The sequence below is a fragment of the Vicia villosa genome, linkage group LG6 (genome assembly GCF_029867415.1).
Source record: "Vicia villosa cultivar HV-30 ecotype Madison, WI linkage group LG6, Vvil1.0, whole genome shotgun sequence".
Taxonomy (NCBI): Eukaryota; Viridiplantae; Streptophyta; class Magnoliopsida; order Fabales; family Fabaceae; genus Vicia; species Vicia villosa.
Genome location: NC_081185.1, coordinates 127,716,058 through 127,738,226, shown reverse-complemented (window position 1 = coordinate 127,738,226; position 22,169 = coordinate 127,716,058). Strand labels below are relative to the sequence as shown.

The 22,169-nt window shown below is 37.5% G+C and overlaps 1 protein-coding gene across 1 annotated transcript; it reads left to right on the top strand.

The window, feature by feature from the left end:
- Window positions 1-8,178: 8,178 nt before the first annotated feature.
- On the top strand, window positions 8,179-21,567 carry LOC131614625 (uncharacterized). The gene is made up of 2 exons (XM_058886188.1): window positions 8,179-9,676; window positions 21,452-21,567. The coding sequence occupies exons 1-2, from the start codon at window positions 8,179-8,181 to the stop codon at window positions 21,565-21,567; spliced, it is 1,614 nt and encodes a 537-aa protein (XP_058742171.1).
- Window positions 21,568-22,169: the final 602 nt, after the last annotated feature.

Below are 22,169 nucleotides of genomic sequence, written 5' to 3'. Positions count from 1 at the left end.
TAATTATGCTATAATTTTTTCATACAACTTATATTAAATATGATAAAATAAATGAGTAAATTTTATGCATCGGATGTCAATTTATTAAATAATATGCTTGTCAATAAACTTACTCATCTTTAAAACTTTCTTACCTAAATACCACACTCTAAATTTTTTCTTCAAAATGTCACATTTTTATGAATCAATTCATTCATACAGTGACCGAGTAGATGAAGGGGGTTTTTTCTTTTTGTTTTTTGAATATTTAACTGATGTGATAGTCTTTCATCTGCTCAGCCAATGAATGACTGAACCTACAAAGAGAAAAAATTATTTCATCCGCTCGATTATTGTATGGACGAACAGATTCATAATAGCGTGGTATTTTGAAAAAAAAATCAGAATGTGGCATTTTGGTGTTTGTCATACCCCAAAATTTGCCCCATCTACTTCACTTACAAAGATGCAAAGACTAGGGTTCCATTCAAGCTACATCCCTAGTCAAGAGCCTCCTAAGGCTAGGGTTTGAGGTTCCCCTAAGAGGGATCAATGAGATAAGGCTCCTAATCAAGGATGTATGGTTTATAGTGATCTAATCTAAATCCATGGCAAAAGTCAAGGCACTACTCCAAAGGTCACCTGCTCAAACAATCTCAAGATCTACAATCAACTGATTCAAATCCAAAGTCAAGACATGATCCAAACTTCTAACCATTGGTCACACAACAAGTATGGGGATGTATAACCATCATTTGATCAAGAATTGATCATGATTCCATTAATAGAAACTCAGAGATGAACAAATACAAAAAGGTTCAAATTAGGGTTTCTTAGGAGAAAGTCAACCCAACTTTGACTGGGCATAACTTTCACATGGAACATCAAAAATTCCCCACTCAAAGCCTATTTTGAAGGAAATTGGATTTTCTACAACTTTGTGTCTCACAAGCCAGGGCTAGAAATGCTTCATTTAAGAGATACAAAGCAAAAGATTACAGGTCATTTTCAGGCATCCTTCAGAAACAGTTTTTTCCCAAAGAGAATATGATCAAGATAAAAGCTTCAAATGAAAAATATGTTCCAAAGTGGCTTATAGAGGACCTCTTGAGGTTTCTAAAAAGTATTAGATCTCCCTCATAGCTTAAAAATTGAGTGAGATATGCTTGATCAAAGTTAGGTGATTTTGAGGGACCAAATGTAAAAAAGGAGGGTTCAAATTAAGGAATTTTGCAAATGGGCCTATGTTTTTGTGGTATAAACTTGATCCACAAGCCATTAGCTTGTCCAAAACAAAAGGGCACGAAATTTATCATATTAATTGATTTAATATATTTTTTATTTCATTTTTTATGATTTAATTAAGTATAAAAATCAAATATTATGATAAAATATTCATAAAGGCCAATTTCAATCAGTATTAATGGCAAAATATATTGTTATTTTCGTGCTAAATCAAATGGAAAGGAGTGATACAATATTTGGACCAAATTGGAAACTTTTTATTCAAGAAACAAATCAAAATTCTCAAAGAAGAAAGATTGGATTTAAAGGCTTTTGAGACTCTTTTCTAAACCTAATCTGATTCACTATAAGTATAGAGGCTGAGGCATAAGGGTTGGGGACGAAAATTCAGAGAGAGGAGGCACTTGCAAGAACCAAAAAATCACCCAAGAATTGGAATTCGGTTTTGGCAAATTAGGAGCTTTCAACAAGAACTAAAGGTTGCAAAAGCTTCCTTGGATCATTTGGAACGTGCCTGGATCGTCATTCTTCGTCAACACCCCCAGAATTTCTCCAAATAAGCCCAGGTAAGTTGTTCTGAACTTTGGTTCGAATAGTATGACATAGGCATTCCCATGATGTTTTGATTGTGTATTCTGCTTGTTCTTAATGCCCTGGTTGTTTTTGGATTGGTTTTATGAAGTTTGCGTGTGTTAATCGTGTTCCGCCATTAACGCCGTTTTGAGCTTTTAGGGTTTCAGTTTAGGGCTTTTAATTAGGAGTGAAATCAGAGTCAATTAGGGGTACAGTTAGGTTCGCATGGTAGAAACAAGCAAATCTGAGGGGTCGCGCCATGTTTATGCATGAGTATGTGCTATTCGCTGTTTTTGGTAGTTTAGTTCGCTATGAAAAATCCGTAGGGAATTCGTAGCTAAATGTGCAGTGTGTTGCAGGTTTGGTCGAGGAAGATGAATAGGTGTCAGGGGATGGTTGGTCCGTTTGAATTTCGCGCTAATTTCCATGGGTTTTCGTTCTGATTACATATAATGCGTTCGCTTCATGTTTTAAACAACTAACCTCGTTGGTTGAGGTGGTTGACGCGCGCTGTGTTTATCCTCAGGGTCCAGGGTTCGATCCCTGGCCCTTTCACATATTTTGTTACATTTTCTACGCATGATCCAGTGTATTCCAGCCTCAGATTCCATCATACACCCTCAACATCCACCCTTGAGATTCAAACCCCTTTAGATCCAACGCCCAAGATGAGGCCCCATGCTATAAACCTCAATTGTAACCACATTGAATCATAATCCCTAATAACAATTTTGTTTTAATTAAATATGTTTTTTTTTTATTAAATCTTTTAATATAATTATTTGTATATAGTAATTATTTTTATAAATAAATTAATATATAATATTTGTATTAAATTATAATTTGTTGTTCGTTCCGATTAAATCGATTAATCGCTATGGTCAACAATAAATTTTAATTAAAATAAAAATCCAATTAAATTCGATTAAATGGCTGCAACTATCTTATTGGTTGTGGTGATTAATCTTGCCTCATTGTTTAACTTAATTTGTTATTATTTGTAGTCGTGTTAATCGATTATGAGAGGTAACAATATAAAACGCCAATTAATAAATAATAAAATACAATAAGTTGTTATTAGTGATAATCGAATTAATCGATTTGAATTGGTAACAATGCAAATCCTTAATCTCTTAGCTATGGTGATCAAACCTATTGATCATTGCGGTTAATTGTGCCAAATCAGGGTTGTACGCCCAACCCTAATAATTCTAAAATCCATTCGAATTACAAGACAAAACAAACTGCGATAGGCTAACTAAAAAGCCTCTAAAGAAAACCATATCAAATCAAATTCAAACTCTAAATGGCGTACAACCCTTCCCGAACTACGTAGACTCTGATCCTCCCTAAGGAGGTACGTAGGCACTTGGCAACAAGGCGAGTCCCCCTCTTCAAAATCTCAATCATGTCATTATAATTTTGTTTGCCACATTTCTTTACAAATCCTGCCATGCAACCCTAATCTTTGAACATTAGCCTTTAGGAAAGGGCTGAGGGTGCCTAACACCTTCCCTCAGCCTGATTATAATAGCTTACCCTAAATCTCTTAACTGCGTAAGGGTTTCCTATTCACCCTTCAGAATAGGTGGCGACTCGAAAGCTGAAATTTTTAGGCAGGTTGCTACAGCTGGCGACTCTGCTGGGGACACACTTTTAGTGAATTATTATGCTCCTAAGGTTTGAGTGGGTTTAGGTTTATGGCTCGTGGTTTGTGGTTTAGGGTTTGTGGCGCATTTTAGGGTTGGCAAATTGCCACATTTAGGGTTTGGGGGAGGTTTATCTTTTAATAAACATTAAATTATTTATTTGTTTATTTGTTTTATGTTTTTATCTGCCTGAAAATATCTGCTTTTATTTTTATATATTTGCTCTATTTTTATGTCGGTTAAACCTTAAATGTGGGAGTTAACTTTGAGACCAAAAGGGGACATGAATCGCCTTACGAATCTCACTGATAACTCCACTCGGAGTGGGTTAGGTATTTGGAAAGGTCTGAAACGAAGCTTGACTTTGTGGAGGGCTGGACTGGATACTTAGCTGATCTCTCCGGGAACCTACCCAAAAATTCGAACCTCATGGATAAAGTGAGTTGTTCCAAAATCCGAAGAGACGAAAAAGTCTCGGAGGCTACGAACGACCCCATGAGACCTTTTAGAACCCCCATATAAAGGTTGGCTCCCAAGAGCCCCCTACGTCGAACCTATGAACTTGGGTTCTTTGAAATACCATGTTTTTTTTTTTTCGCTTAATTATTTTTTTTTGTTTGTATTATTTTTTTTTTGTTGTTATGTGTTTGCATGCATCATCTAATCATTTGCATTTTTCATCATGTCTTATCCACAAATAAAAATAATAATACACATATATGTATATATATTTGGTAAAATGTATTTTGTTGGTGAATGTGTAGGAAGGATGAGTACGAAGAAGACAATCGTGCACTTTACTGTTTCTACTCCAGACATTAAGAAATTGAAGATCATCAAAGAAAAATTGCCATCAGGTGCTTTGGATAGGTTTGAGATTCGCTATGGTAATATCTTGGATTTGCTAAGGGTAAAGGTGCAAGAAGAAGCTATCACCGCTTTGGTACAATTCTATGATCCGCCTTTGAGATGTTTTACTTTCCAGGATTTTCAGTTAGCACCTACCATAGAAGAAATGGATGCTATGTTGGGTTTTTCGAGGATAAAAAAGGAATTCTATACTGGTGTGGGTAAGGAAGTTGACTTTTCAGATCTAGAAAAGGCTTTAGGAATGTCCGCTGCAGAATTAAAAGTACATTATAAAACTGAGGGAGAAGTGCATGGGTTCAAAAGATCTTATTTGGAAAATCAAGCATTAATGTTTGCTCAAAGGAAACAATGGGACATTTGTGGACATGTATTAGCTCTTTTGGTTTTTGGTGTTGTTTTATTGCCAAAGAATATTGATTATGTTGATCCTACCGCTATCCATGCTTTCACTTCTTTTAGGCTTTTTGACAAAGATCCAACTCCGACTATCCTCGCTAACATTTACTATGCTATTCATATGAGGTATGAAAGAAAGAGAGGAGTGCTAGTGTGTTGTGTTCATTTGCTCTATTCTTGGTTGACTTCCCATCTCTACAAAGCTAGTTGCTTCATCAAAGAATTAACTAGGAATGATTGGTCTCAAAAATTAAGGGCTCTTAAAGCGGATTCTATTCTATGGTATGCAAGAAAATTAAATTCAGATAAGATCATTTACAAATGCGGAGAATTCAACAATGTGCCATTGATAGGAACTCTTGGTTGTATTAATTATAATCCTGCTTTAGCACTACGTCAATTGGGTCATTCCATGGATAAAGAACCTTCCGAGCAACGTATAAAAGAATTAATTTTGCATGACAATGGGAAAGGTGAACCAAGAACATGGAAAAAGGTAATTCAAGCTTGGAGCAATGTTCAAAGGAGAGACTTTGGGCCAAAGAATGTAATTGCAAAAGCAGCTTATACCGCATGGGTTCAAGAAAGAGTTAAGAAAGTGTTGCTTCCTTTTGTCGTGGATCCCGCCTACAAGCCTGATTCTCCTGATCCTGTTCCTTTATCCATCGAAGAGATAGAAGGAATCAGGGCTGCCCTAGAGGCGTCCCGAAAGGAGAAAGAGAAATTAGAACTTGATTTGCATCAACTTACTAATGAAAGGAGCCAACTACGCTTTGACCTTAAAGAGAAAAATCAAGAACTCCAAGCGATGAAAGAAGAAAATGATAGGCAAAGAAGTAAAAGAAAGCGTGCAACCGAAGGAGTTCTAAGTGCTAATTTTAATCTAGAATCGCATAATGAAAGGTTGGCACAAGCGGATGTAGAGATTGCAAAATGGAGAAGGCGTTATGAAAAGGCTTCCCATGACAAAGCGGAATCCGAAAAAAATCTAGAAGCTGTGGTCTTCGAATTAACGAATAGAACTAAGGACCAAGAAGTGGAAATAAGGGATTTAAAGTTTGATCTTCAAGAGGCCCGCAATGCTGGACAAGAAGAACGCACAAGGAGGTTAACCGCGGAAGAAGCACTTTTACAGCGCACTGATGAGCGTCATAGAGCACTTCAAGCTTTGGCCGTGCTTAGGCAATTACTACTAAGGCAAAAGGAGTTATGTGATGCTGCAAGGGATGAAAGGGACTATTGGGAGAGACAATACACAATTGTTTCTACTGCTTATGAGCACGTGAGCATGGTTCCTAAGATGCTTGAAGAATACGAGAAGTGCCGCGATAATTATGACAAGCTAGTTTACTTGTGCAACGATCTAATCCTAGACATCCCAAGGAGTTTGGCAAAGGCGGAAACCTCTCTTGTTATCCTTCCCAAAGAAGTCAAGGAATTCATAGAGCTTTGTAGAGATATGGTGGATAAGTTCAAGGAGGACATCCAAAGGCGTTCTTAGTTTTAGATTATTTTCCTTTTTTCCAAGTATTTTCAATTTGTTATTTCAATTTCTATCTTTGTTAACCGACAATGGAGTTTGTTTTTAGTATTTTATTTCAATAAAGTGTGTTTCTTTTTCGTTACTCGTCGTTTCTATAAATATTCGCCAACTTTGTTTATCTCTTAAAAAAAAAACATATGTGTATATACATGTACAAAAGAAAAAGAAAAATAAATACATATGCAAAAAAAATATATACATAATACATATGTGCAAAAAAAGGAAAAAACGTACATGTATATAAAAAAAAAAAAGAGGAAATAATATATAAATATATATGTGTATTATAATAGTGTGGATAAGACATAAACATTGCATAACCATATCATTCATAGCATGCATATCATATTTATTTTTTTCAAAACATTAAAAAAAAGAACTATCTTCATCTCCAGTCACACCATTGCAACTCGATCACTCATCCAGACCAGAGCTCAGAAGAAGAAAGCAATGGAACAGCTAGAGCAGAACCAAGCCGCCCTTCGTGAAGAAATGACCCAGCTGAAAGGTACTGTTGAAGACCTCCAGGGAGGAATGGCCCAAGTGCTGAGCTTCATGAAAGACCTCAAAGATAAGCAAGACAAAGCTAAAGAAGTTCATGATCAGCATGAAGAGATACCTAAAGATGGCAACCCATTGTTAGGATATGTTCGAGGCTATGACCCTCACAAAACGAATTCTCACGCATCTAAAAGGGTCACCACGACCCATGAAGAGGGAGAGGCTTCTCAAGAAGGATTTATCCCTACTACTCAGAAAGAAGGGACGTCTCGCACAGTTCGCATTCCAATCAACAATCCGCTTAGGGATGAGGACTACTTGGACCTACAGTATGGGGACACTAATGACACAGATCAAGTCCCTCAACCAAAGCTGACCTCTGCTGATTCTGGGGAGAATTCCAAGGAGAGTGGACAAATCAAGACGCTGGAAGAAAGGATGAAAGCAATGGAAGGATATGATGCCTTCGATGTGGATACCTATGAAATGAGCTTGGTGCCGGATTTGACTATTCCTCATAAATTCAAGATACCCGACTTTGAAAAGTACAAGGGACTCTCTTGTCCGAGGAGTCACTTGCGCATGTATGTGCGAAAAATGGCTGCTTATGCTCATGATCAAAAGCTGATGATGCATTTTTTCCAAGATAGCTTGAGTGGAGCATCGGTTGACTGGTACATGCAATTAGAGAAGTCTCACATCCGAAGCTGGACCGACCTTGCTAATACGTTCCTAAAACAATATAAATACAATTTGGACATGGCACCCGATCGGATGCAACTCCAAAATTTGTCACAAAAGAAAGAGGAATCGTTTAAGGAGTATGCACAGAGATGGAGGGAAATGGCCTCCCGAGTCCAACCTCCCCTGTTGGAAAAAGAACTCGTAAAAATGTTTATGGCTACATTACAAGGGCCGTACTACGATAAAATGGTAGGGAGTGTGTCCTCAGGGTTTTCAGATTTAGTGGTTATTGGTGAAAGGATAGAAGACGGAATTAAGAGCGGGAAAATACAAGGAGTATCATCTAACTCTTATCACTCAAAGAGGCCCACCTCAACCTTCGCTAAAAAGAAGGAAGGGGAGACCAACGCAGTAGTGCATCAAGAGTTTAGACCTCCTATGACATACTCACCTCAACCAAGATTCCAAGGCCCTCCGAGGAAGTTCGACCCTTTGCCCACTTCTAAAAGCGAGATACTAAAGCATCTATTAAACGAGCAGTTAGTGGAACTCAGGCCTATGCCACCTCCGATTCCCGGAAAGACTATGCCCAATTTCAAAGCTAATGAGAGGTGTGAATTTCACGCCAATTCTCCGGGGCATACATTGGAAAAATGTTGGGCCTTTAGGCACAAGGTTCAGGACCTGATAGAGTCAGGAGCAATTGCTTTTGACAAACCTAATGTGAAGACAAACCCTATGCCCCGTCATGATGGCACAGTCAATGCAATAGAGGTAGTCACCGAGCAAGAGTTTGTTCAACAACGGAGCTCCCCCATAGATGCCCTTAAGAGGTATCTACTTGCAAAGGGGTTCGTCCTCGAACATAACGAAGCCTTTAAGACAACCTTGCAAAGACTCGTGAATCAAGGGGTAGTTCAGTTTAAAGAATATCCTGAGGAAGAGTATGTGGCCATGCTGGACAGGAATGAACCGTTAATGATACCAAGACAAGGGGCAAGGAAGACGTTGATCATCCCTTGCGCCAAAGCCACACTGCTGATACCCGCACAAGTACACACTAGGATTATCCCAGTCAGGGATCCATATCCTGTGGACAAGATGAAAGCAGTTCCATGGGAATATGAGTCTAATGCTAGTACCGATGTGACAAACATCGTCGGGCCTGGGGGTATGACTCGTAGCGGTCGCATATTCAATACTGCTAAATCAAAAGAGAATTCAGCACAAGCAAATGATCAAGCTACTGTGGTCCCTACTGAAAGAAGCACACCCATAGACAAGGAGATCACTAACAAAGATGCCGAAGAATTCTTGGCATTAATCAAGAAAAGTGATTATAAGGTAGTGGATCAGTTGCACCAAACTCCATCCAGGATATCACTCCTCTCGCTGTTAATCCATTCAGAAAAACATCGAGACACCCTGATGAAGATCTTGAGTGCTGCCCATGTAACCAAAGACATCACTGTAAATCAATTTGATGGAATGGTGGCTAATCTTACTGCTGGGGCATGCTTAAGCTTCAGTGAACACGAGTTGCCCTCACAAGGGAAAGAGCATAACAAAGCCCTGCATATCTCCATACAATGTGGGAAAGCTCATCTGTCTAGAGTGCTGATCGACACAGGATCGTCGTTAAATGTGATGCCAAAGGCCACCTTAGACAAGATAGATTTGGAAGGACTGGTAATAAGACCAAGCCGTCTGGTGGTCAAAGCCTTTGATGGGTCGCAAAGCCCGGTGTTTGGAGAGGTGGACCTCCCTGTGGTAATAGGCCCTCACACTTTCTGCATCAATTTCCAAGTAATGGAGATTGAGCCTGCCTACACATGTTTATTAGGACGCCCTTGGATCCATGCTGCTGGGGCAGTTACCTCTACTCTGCATCAAAAGGTGAAAGTTGTGGATGGAAACTCTATAGTAACCGTCAGTGGGGAGGAGGACATATTTGTCAGCAATCTAGACTCATACCGATACATTGAGGCTGGGGAAAAGGCATTAGAGACTTCGTTCCAAGCACTAGAGATTGCCACTGCTGTCACACTACCAATTGAGAAAACACGAAGGGCGGTGACATCCTGGAGAGACCTGCAAGACACAAAGATGGAAGGCTGGGGAAAAATTCCAGAAGTGCAAGAGAAGAAAGATCGTCTGGGGTTAGGATACCAACCAACAAAGAAGGCTGCAAAGGAAGAGCAACGATTCCCTCCGATCGCACAGACTTTTGTTACAGGTGGATATGAGCATGTATCCATGATATCTAGCATGGAGGGAACGTCCAATTTTATCCGGATGATTAGGCCAGGAGAACAGCTTCAGAATTGGACAAGCCTGGAGATACCGGAGATAGTTTTCATTTCAAAGTAATTTCCTATTGTGTGTTTTATTTCCCTTTTTAATAAAGAAAGACAATAACACTCATGCCTCGCCCGAAGCATAGAGTTAGTTTGTAAGGGCCCCATTTACTTTCAAGTTCGAAGTTTATTAATAAAATTGTCTTTGCATTTTGGTATTGAAAACATCGCCTTTTTCTTTTTCGCATTTATTCCTTTTCCATTTCTGAAAATGACAAATAAATTTCTTGCACAAACAAAGCACTTTCACATCTGCATACTAAAAGAAAACAAAACATAAAACGTGTGCAGATCACCTTCTGACACCACCGATAATAATACTGCTGAGACTCTATACAAACTCGAGGCTCTCGCTAATCAGGCTGAAGAAGGGAATGAGGAAGACGATGAACTTCCGGAAGAGTTGTCAAGGTTAGTGGATAAGGAATCCAAGAGCATGCTCCCTCCACAAGAGGCCATTGAAATCATAAACTTGGGAACGGACGAAGAACCTAAGAACATTAAGATTGGGGCAACGCTAGGTAAGGACGTAAAAGCAACGCTAATCAAGCTCCTCCATGAGTATGCAGAGATTTTTGCTTGGTCATACCGTGACATGCCGGGGTTGGATACAGACATCGTGGTACACAGGTTACCTCTCAAAGAAGGATGTGCGCCGGTCAGGCAAAAGCGCAGAAGGGTTCGACCAGATATGGATAGTAAGATTAGGGAAGAGGTGCTCAAACAATTTGACGCCGGATTTCTTGCTGTAGTTGACTATCCACCCTGGATTGCCAACATAGTGCCAGTTCCTAAGAAGGACGGGAAGGTACGCATGTGCGTAGATTACAGAGACCTGAACAAAGCAAGTCCAAAAGACGATTTTCCCCTACCGCATATAGATATCTTGGTGGATAATACAGCACAAGCTTCGTGGTTTTCCTTCATGGATGGGTTCTCTGGGTATAATCAGATCAAGATGGCTCCCGAAGATATGGAAAAGACAACCTTCATGACATCCTGGGGCACTTTCTGCTACAAAGTAATGCCTTTTGGGTTACGAAACGCAGGGGCAACATATCAAAGAGCCATGGTCACACTTTTTCATGATATGATTCATAAGGAGATCGAAGTATATGTAGATGATATGATTACCAAGTCTCGCACAGAAGAAGAGCATATTACAAATCTACATAAGCTATTTGAACGTCTAAAGAAGTACAAACTAAGGTTAAACCCGAACAAGTGTACGTTTGGTGTAAGATCGGGAAAGCTGTTGGGATTCATTGTAAGCCAGCGAGGTATAGAGGTTGATCCTAATAAAGTAAAAGCCATACAGGCAATGCCCGTTCCAAAAACAGAAAAAGAGGTGCGAGGTTTCCTGGGCCGATTGAATTACATCTCAAGGTTCATTTCGCATCTAACGGCTACATGCGAGCCTATATTCAAACTACTCAGGAAGGATCAACCCATCAAGTGGAATGATGATTGTCAAGTAGCCTTCGAAACCATAAAGAACTACTTGCAAGAACCACCTATACTCTTACCTCCTGTACCCGGAAGGCCACTAATCATGTACCTCACAGTACTCGAAAGGTCTATGGGGTGTGTACTGGGACAGCAGGATGAAACAGGCAGGAAAGAACATGCTATCTACTACCTCAGTAAGAAATTCACGGATTGCGAATCTCGGTATTCAGCATTGGAAAAGACATGTTGTGCCCTAGCATGGGCCTCCAAACGTCTAAGGCAATATATGCTGAATCATTCCACGTGGCTAATATCGAGAATGGATCCTTTAAAATACGTGTTCGAAAAGCAGGCGCTCACGGGTAGAATTGCAAGGTGGCAAATGTTGTTGTCCGAATACGACATACAATATGTAACTCAAAAAGCAATAAAAGGGAGTGTATTGGCAGAACATCTTGCTCACCAACCCCTCGAGGAATACCAATCCATGAAGTTCGACTTCCCCGATGAGGATATTATGCTAGTAAGAGACTATGAAATACCAGGACCCGACGAGGGACCCGAACCGGGTTTGGTATGGAAACTCATGTTCGACGGTGCCTCAAATGCACTAGGACATGGCATAGGGGCAGTCTTGACATCTCCTGACAATCGTCACATACCTTTCACTGCGAGATTATGTTTCGACTGTACCAACAATATTGCCGAATATGAAGCATGCATATTGGGTCTAGAAGCGGCGATCAATCTGAGGATTAAGTTACTCGAGGTATATGGGGATTCAGCATTAGTAATCCACCAAGTCAATAAAGAATGGGATACGCGAGATGCAAAGCTAATCCCGTACCGAGACCTCATACTGGAACTAATGGCTGAGTTCGATACCATCACTTTTAATCATATCCCGAGGGAGGAAAATCAAATGGCTGATGCGTTGGCAACACTCTCCTCCATGTTCAAAGTAAACTGGCCAAATCATGAACCTCAGATAACGGTCAGACACTTCGAAGAACCAGCCTATTGCCTTACGATCGAGAAACAAGCTGATGACAAACCCTGGTACCATGACATTAAGGAATACCTAGAGAAACAAGTGTACCCAGAAAACGCCTCCACAATTGACAAAAAGACGCTAAGGAGGTTAGCATCTAAGTTCTTCCTAAACGGCGATGTCCTGTACAAGCGAAACTACGATTCGGTATTACTAAGGTGTGTGGATAAAAACGAGGCCAAAGAGATCATCAAGGAAATCCATGAAGGAACCTTTGGGACTCATGCAAATGGACATTCAATGGCAAGAAAAATACTAAGAGCTGGTTACTACTGGTTAACAATGGAGGCCGATTGCTTCCAACATGCAAGGACATGTCACAAATGCCAAATATATGCTGACAAAGTACATGTGCCACCAAATCCACTGAACGTACTAAGCTCTCCATGGCCATTCGCAATGTGGGGGATTGACATGATAGGAATGATCGAACCCAAAGCCTCTAACGGACACCGATTCATATTGGTTGCTATCGACTATTTCACCAAGTGGGTCGAAGCTGCTTCCTACACAAATGTAACAAGACAAGTGGTTACTCGGTTCATCAAGCATAACCTCATTTGCCGATATGGGATCCCAAGTCGAATCATTACCGACAACGGGTCGAACCTGAACAATAACATGATGAAGGAGTTATGCGAGGAATTCAAAATTGAACACCACAATTCTTCACCATACAGGCCTAAAATGAACGGCGCTGTCGAAGCTGCAAACAAAAATATCAAAAAAATAATACAAAAGATGGTGAAAACATACAAAGATTGGCATGAGATGCTTCCCTTCGCCCTGCACGGTTACAGAACTTCAGTACGCACATCCACAGGGGCAACCCCTTTCTCCTTGGTCTACGGCATGGAAGCAGTTCTCCCTATCGAAGTGGAGATTCCATCATTAAGAGTCCTAGCCGACACAAAGTTAGAAGAATCGGAATGGGTAAAAACCCGTTTTGATCAGCTTAATCTCATCGAAGAAAAGCGACTGACGGCTTTGTGCCATGGGCAGCTCTATCAGAAAAGAATGAAAAAAGCGTTCGACAAAAAGGTCCGCCCTCGAACTTACAAAGAAGGGGACCTCGTTCTCAAGAAAATCTTACTGCCCCGACTTGATGCCCGAGGAAAATGGACACCAAACTACGAAGGTCCATATGTCATAAAAACAGTGTTCTCGGGAGGAGCACTCATCCTCACCACCATGGATGGGGACGAGCTACTACATCCGATCAATTCAGATGCAGTCAAGAAGTACTATGCCTAGCAGGGGCAAGATTCCAAACTACGAGCCCAAGACAATTCATGAAGGATGGGATATCGAGCAACCATCAACTTCCAAAGTCAAAGGATTACCGGGGCCCTCGAGAGCAAAAGAGCAATAGCAGTATTAATATCATTTCTATTTGTCATTTTTCTTTCTTTCATACCTTTTGTACACTCGCCAATTCAAGGCAACGATCAATAAAAGTCTTTTCCTTTCATACTTATCGCTTCATCATTTCAATACCAAGTGCAAAGAATAATTTATTTCTCATAAACTTTAAACTTCGAACTTAAAACAAGAAACTTACAAACCATCAGACTAAAATAGAGGGGACGAAACCACAACATCTCTGGCAGTCAATATACGCCTGGTCCTGAAAGCACTGCAATACCCCGGTAGATTAACTTCAGACGATCTGAGTTAAGACCCACAAAGCTGCTCGAAAAGCTAAGCAAATCCAACGGGTGACAGAAGATAATGCATCAAAGCCATCATACATATTCATATTCATATACTCACATATGAACCATTTGCATAAGCATGCATACATCTACAACAAATCATAAGCATATACATTCGCAGAGCATCATTTTACAGATGAAGCTTGGCTTCTCTGGAATCCTATTTCAAACTCTATTTTTAAATTTCAATTTCAAACCAAATCGTAACCCTCGCGTTACGTCTTATCACGGCAGTGATAACGGCAATTTCAAACCAAATCGTAACCCTCGCGTTACGTCTTATCACGACAGTGATAACGGCAATTTCAAACCAAATCGTAACCCTCGCGTTACGTCTTATCACGGCAGTGATAACGGCAATTTCAAACCAAATCGTAACCCTCGCGTTACGTCTTATCACGGCAGTGATAACGGCAATTTCAAACCAAATCGTAACCCCCGCGTTACGTCTTATCACGGCAGTGATAACGGCAATTTCAAACCAAATCGTAACCCTCGCGTTACGTCTTATCACGGCAGTGATAACGGCAATTTCAAACCAAATCGTGACCCTCGCGTTACGTCTTATCACGGCAGTGATAACGGAAATTTCAAACCAAATCGTAACCCCCGCGTTACGTCTTATCACGGCAGTGATAACGGCAATTTCAAACCAAATCGTGACCCTCGCGTTACGTCTTATCACGGCAGTGATAACGGCAATTTCAAACCAAATCGTAACCCTCGCGTTACGTCTTATCACGGCAGTGATAACGGCAATTCCAATCAAATCGTAACCCTCGCGTTACGTCTTGTCATGTTAGTCCCTTGGCAGTGATAATGGCACCTTCAACTTCAACCCAAGTCGTAACCCTCGTGTTATGTCCTATCACGACAGTGATATGGCACCATGTTCTCCAGCAACACATCTACTCCACACTCCGCAATATCAGCAAATTTCAGGGTACTCTCAGTGTTCAATAATCTTCCCCCTTCAGGTCGCAACAGGCAAGCAAGCTTATCCGCCTCTTCAGGTTTAAGAATATTGAACAGGGGCAGCTGTCATACCCCAAAATTTGCCCCATCTACTTCACTTACAAAGATGCAAAGACTAGGGTTCCATTCAAGCTACATCCCTAGTCAAGAGCCTCCTAAGGCTAGGGTTTGAGGTTCCCCTAAGAGGGATCAATGAGATAAGGCTCCTAATCAAGGATGTATGGTTTATAGTGATCTAATCTAAATCCATGGCAAAAGTCAAGGCACTACTCCAAAGGTCACCTGCTCAAACAATCTCAAGATCTACAATCAACTGATTCAAATCCAAAGTCAAGACATGATCCAAACTTCTAACCATTGGTCACACAACAAGTATGGGGATGTATAACCATCATTTGATCTAGAATTGATCATGATTCCATTAATAGAAACTCAGAGATGAACAAATACAAAAAGGTTCAAATTAGGGTTTCTTAGGAGAAAGTCAACCCAACTTTGACTGGGCATAACTTTCACATGGAACATCAAAAATTCCCCACTCAAAGCCTATTTTGAAGGAAATTGGATTTTCTACAACTTTGTGTCTCACAAGCCAGGGCTAGAAATGCTTCATTTAAGAGATACAAAGCAAAAGATTACAGGTCATTTTCAGGCATCCTTCAGAAACAGTTTTTTCCCAAAGAGAATATGATCAAGATAAAAGCTTAAAATGAAAAATATGTTCCAAAGTGGCTTATAGAGGACCTCTTGAGGTTTCTAAAAAGTATTAGATCTCCCTCATAGCTTAAAAATTGAGTGAGATATGCTTGATCAAAGTTAGGTGATTTTGAGGGACCAAATGTAAAAAAGGAGGGTTCAAATTAAGGAATTTTGCAAATGGGCCTATGTTTTTGTGGTATAAACTTGATCCACAAGCCATTAGCTTGTCCAAAACAAAAGGGCACGAAATTTATCATATTAATTGATTTAATATATTTTTTATTTCATTTTTTATGATTTAATTAAGTATAAAAATCAAATATTATGATAAAATATTCATAAAGGCCAATTTCAATCAGTATTAATGGCAAAATATATTGTTATTTTCGTGCTAAATCAAATGGAAAGGAGTGATACAATATTTGGACCAAATTGGAAACTTTTTATTCAAGAAACAAATCAAAATTCTCAAAGAAGAAAGATTGGATTTAAAGGCTTTTGAGACTCTTTTCTAAACTTAATCTGATTCACTATAAGTATAGAGGCTGAGGCATAAGGGTTGGGGACGAAAATTCAGAGAGAGGAGGCACTTGCAAGAACCAAAAAATCACCCAAGAATTGGAATTCGGTTTTGGCAAATTAGGAGCTTTCAACAAGAACTAAAGGTTGCAAAAGCTTCCTTGGATCATTTGGAACGTGCCTGGATCGTCATTCTTCGTCAACACCCCCAGAATTTCTCCAAATAAGCCCAGGTAAGTTGTTCTGAACTTTGGTTCGAATAGTATGACATAGGCATTCCCATGATGTTTTGATTGTGTATTCTGCTTGTTCTTAATGCCCTGGTTGTTTTTGGATTGGTTTTATGAAGTTTGCGTGTGTTAATCGTGTTCCGCCATTAACGCCGTTTTGAGCTTTTAGGGTTTCAGTTTAGGGCTTTTAATTAGGAGTGAAATCAGAGTCAATTAGGGGTACAGTTAGGTTCGCATGGTAGAAACAAGCAAATCTGAGGGGTCGCGCCATGTTTATGCATGAGTATGTGCTATTCGCTGTTTTTGGTAGTTTAGTTCGCTATGAAAAATCCGTAGGGAATTCGTAGCTAAATGTGCAGTGTGTTGCAGGTTTGGTCGAGGAAGATGAATAGGTGTCAGGGGATGGTTGGTCCGTTTGAATTTCGCGCTAATTTCCATGGGTTTTCGTTCTGATTACATATAATGCGTTCGCTTCATGTTTTAAACAACTAACCTCGTTGGTTGAGGTGGTTGACGCGCGCTGTGTTTATCCTCAGGGTCCAGGGTTCGATCCCTGGCCCTTTCACATATTTTGTTACATTTTCTACGCATGATCCAGTGTATTCCAGCCTCAGATTCCATCATACACCCTCAACATCCACCCTTCAGATTCAAACCCCTTTAGATCCAACGCCCAAGATGAGGCCCCATGCTATAAACCTCAATTGTAACCACATTGAATCATAATCCCTAATAACAATTTTGTTTTAATTAAATATGTTTTTTTTTTTTATTAAATCTTTTAATATAATTATTTGTATATAGTAATTATTTTTATAAATAAATTAATATATAATATTTGTATTAAATTATAATTTGTTGTTCGTTCCGATTAAATCGATTAATCGCTATGGTCAACAATAAATTTTAATTAAAATAAAAATCCAATTAAATTCGATTAAATGGCTGCAACTATCTTATTGGTTGTGGTGATTAATCTTGCCTCATTGTTTAACTTAATTTGTTATTATTTGTAGTCGTGTTAATCGATTATGAGAGGTAACAATATAAAACGCCAATTAATAAATAATAAAATACAATAAGTTGTTATTAGTGATAATCGAATTAATCGATTTGAATTGGTAACAATGCAAATCCTTAATCTCTTAGCTATGGTGATCAAACCTATTGATCATTGCGGTTAATTGTGCCAAATCAGGGTTGTACGCCCAACCCTAATAATTCTAAAATCCATTCGAATTACAAGACAAAACAAACTGCGATAGGCTAACTAAAAAGCCTCTAAAGAAAACCATATCAAATCAAATTCAAACTCTAAATGGCGTACAACCCTTCCCGAACTACGTAGACTCTGATCCTCCCTAAGGAGGTACGTAGGCACTTGGCAACAAGGCGAGTCCCCCTCTTCAAAATCTCAATCATGTCATTATAATTTTGTTTGCCACATTTCTTTACAAATCCTGCCATGCAACCCTAATCTTTGAACATTAGCCTTTAGGAAAGGGCTGAGGGTGCCTAACACCTTCCCTCAGCCTGATTATAATAGCTTACCCTAAATCTCTTAACCGCGTAAGGGTTTCCTATTCACCCTTCAGAATAGGTGGCGACTCGAAAGCTGAAATTTTTAGGCAGGTTGCTACAGTGTTTTCTATTTCAAGTGTAAATTTAGATAAAAAATTGGTTTGATCAATGTAATTTGATATATATATATATATATATATATATATATATATATATATATATATATATATATATATATATATATATATATATATATATATATATATATATATATATATGAGAGGTATATTTTGGTGTTTTCTATTTCAAGTGTAAATTTAGATAAAAAATTGGTTTGATCAATGTAATTTGATATATATATATATATATATATATATATATATATATATATATATATATATATATATATATATATATATATATATGAGAGGTATATTTTTGTTTCAAGTGTAAGTTTAAAAGAGTTACTATCCAAATCTTAACCTTTGAATTTTCATTAATCTAATGGCTTTAATTGATTTTTTATATAAAAAATATTTTCAAAAATAATTAAATTAAATGATGAATTAAAACCGTTAGATTAAAGAAGATAAAGGGTTAAAATTTAGAGTAATTCTTTTAAACTTACTTTTGGAATAAAAATATCTCTTTATATATATATATATATATATATATATATATATATATATATATATATATATATATATATATATATATATATATATATATATATATATATATATATATATATATATATATATATATATAATTATTATTTTTATTACTATCATTTTAATTAATTGATTAATTAGTTAAATTAATTTTACACCTTCGGAATAAAGTTGTTGGCTCCGCCACTGCTTTTAACATGCCGATGCATTTCTACTTGTTCTACTATTTTGTTCAAATCGAATTATATGTTCCATCCATATTCAGTGTTGAGTTAACTTTAATATATTAATTAGATATATAATTATTTTGAAACAATTGAATTAATTTAATTATTCTAAACTATAAATAGGGGTTTATATTATTTATTATGCTTGAATGAATAATAGTAATTTACTTGAAAATATAAGAGATAACAAGGTGTTTATAGGATTTGGTATTTGGCTAACAAGCCTATAATACCAACTAACTCATCTAAGTTATAGGTAAACTAACAAACAAGTAATTAAGGTAAAGAAACAACTAGTAATACAATACAAATAATATATAATAAAAAAGTCTCCTCATTGTTATGCAATTGGAACCTTATTTTATATTTCATCAATAATAAAAAGCTCTCTCTTTATTTCAAGTTGTCACCATTGACATCTTTTTTTATTTTTTTACTCAACATCATTGACAGCCTTAAAAACACTTTTATCGACTAATCTTTAACTTCTAAAAATAAATCTCTTTAAAGTTTTAAGTTTATACAATTAATCTTAATACATGGTGGTCAAATAGTACGGAACAAGCTTCGTTAAGAAGAAACTGCGTATTGTATAAAGTTTGTTTATAGAAGAAGAAACCAATATTATTAGTAGCAACTAACTAATATATAACGTGTTATAATAACAAGTTTGATATATATTTTTAATATGTAGCTTGTGATTAAATAAAAGTAGAAAAATAGCATCAAAGTAATTAAATAATAATATTGTCTTCCGAATGAGAAAATCCGAGACGACGATTCAATAACTTTATATGCAAATGTTGGAACATCATGAATATATTCCAATATAGGGAGATGAATTGAAAAAGTTAAAGTCCCACATTGATGAATTGAAAAAGTTAAAGTCCCACATTGTATGTTAGTTGAAAAAACTCCTTAGTCCCACATTGCTTAGATTAGAAATCTTGGCTAATTTACTTCATTATATAAGGAAGTCACTTGTTTCATTCCAAAATACACCAAAAACTTATTTTGAGTTTTTCCTTCCTCAATCTCATAATTCTGCGTCTTTCGAATTGTTGAAGTGTCAACTTCTCCCCCTTTCTTTCTACTCGTTGAATTTTCCGAGTACTTTCTTGAATTCTCCTTAGAGAATAATGTTAATTTCTCCTCGTTTGAGTTGAGAAATTATAAGTATAATTTTTTCTTGGATTCTCTTTAGAGAATTATTGAAATTTCTCTTGGTTTGAGAAATTACTATGACTGGTCATTATACCAGATACTAAGATGGTATGTATACCATATTTGAATGGTCTTAGTACCATCTGAGGGTGTATTTCTAGATCGATTATCTACCGTGCAAGTAGTAATCGTATAGTATAGAACTGGGCTGTTTTATCCTGGAGGCGTCGTGGTTATTAAGAGCTGCTTTGCATAATTTTGGCAGTACCGCGAAACGTCTTAAAGAAAGCGTACCGATCCGTGACTCGACCCGGTAATTTATTTGGTGGCAAAATTGTTAAAATCGTGATCCAACACCAAATGTCAATACATATTGTTATCCAAATAGTATTAATTAATGACAAAAAGGAAAGACGTAATGAAGATGAATAAGCAGTAGCCAAAATTGAAAACGTAACGAAATAGCTAAGGGATCAAAATATCTTGAAGCAAGTATGGGATGAGTGTGACTATTTCCACAATGACACTTAAGACAGAGTGTAGAACCTAAAACTTTGAAAATGTCGAGTATAATTTGAATTGGGATTGGGTGACTTTTTTGAAGGAAATGCATGGTGCTCTTACTGCATTTTCGGGTGTTTTAGATGAAAAATAATTAAAATAAACATAATAATTAATATTAATTTTGTCCAAACATGGGCTTTGTCAAGAAAATGATTTCGGAGAAATGTTATTTCCCGCACTTTTGAAAATTCAAAATTACTATTTATTCATTCGGAGATGCAATGTAAAATTCGAAAATGCTCTTTATGCATTTGAAGATGCATCTTTGAACGCATCCAAAATCACACCAGACTTTGTTTCCTGAGATCCACACCATTTTGAAAAGAAAAAAAAAGTCTTGAGATGCATCTCCATATAATATTTGGGTGTATCTGGAGATGTATCTCTGAATTATCTCATGTACTCATTTATGGTGTTTTTATTCACTAGGCTGACTTAATTAACAACTCAGTAATGTTTCTGAAGATGCATATCCGAAAATGTCAAGCGGGAAATCGGATAAAACACCATCTTGCATGATCTTATTCTTCATACTCAAACAACACTTCATTTTCAAAACCCTAAAAAAATTCATTCTCAATCAACTTTTGAACACCAAAACATCATTCTTGTACTTCATCACATAAAACAAGTTGGAATTACATTTAAAGTTCATTCAGTTCAATTCGCATTCCTTCCATTAATCTAGTTTTGTTGTATCCGGATATGCATCTCCGGACAAAGTTTGGTGTGGTCTAGATATGCATCTCCAAATCCTCTTGATAGTTTGAGTTTTAACACTGTTTTATGTTATTGGTGGTATTATATATGGTACAATCGAATATTTTTTTCCAAATCTATTGTGAATATGGATGTTAAACCATTCGAAGTGAACCATGTTGTTAAACCAGATGAAGTGAATGATGATGTTAAATCGGATGAAGTGAGTGATAATGTTAAACTGGGAGCTCAATTGGTTGTTGTTGATGTAGATGTTCGTGCATAATTTAGAAATAAACAAGAGTTTATTATTCGTGAACATATGCTACAATGAGTCTCCAAAAAGACCGGTAATTAGGGTTTGGCGTTGAAATCAGAAGTTTCGACAATGATTCAGATGAATGACAAGCATTTGTAATAAGGAGATACGAAAGAATTGGCATGTACCAACCACGAATTAGGAAGTTGAAACAACATGACACTAGATTGAGAAAATGTGAGTGTATGTTTAAATTGCGTGAATACCATATGGCGGATGACACATGGAAATTTAATGTGATTTCTAATATACATAATCATTCCTTGACTGACAAGCTATATGGTGATTCCGTTGTAAGTCGCCTTGCTCCGGATGAGAGAGAACTTGTTTCAGACATGCCATTAAACATGGTGGCGCCGAAAAACATACTCGCATATTTGAAACAAAAGACCTCTAAATATTTCAAATATCAAGCAAATATACAACGTATGTGCTTGAGACAACAAGGTGGTAAGAGGACCAAGATTTGAGATGCAACAACTGTTAAAGCATTTGGGGAATGATGACTATGTTTCTAGCTACAGAGTTTGTACGATAAAGTTATTGTTCGAGATATATTTTGGAGTCAT

Bases quoted from the DNA above. Each gene is read 5' to 3' on its own strand.
- LOC131614625 (XM_058886188.1), top strand. From the start codon at position 8,179: ATGCCCCGTCATGATGGCACAGTCAATGCAATAGAGGTAGTCACCGAG. The intron at 9,677-21,451 runs GTGGATATGAGC...AACCATTCGAAG, and splicing joins CGCACAGACTTTTGTTACAG to TGAACCATGTTGTTAAACCA.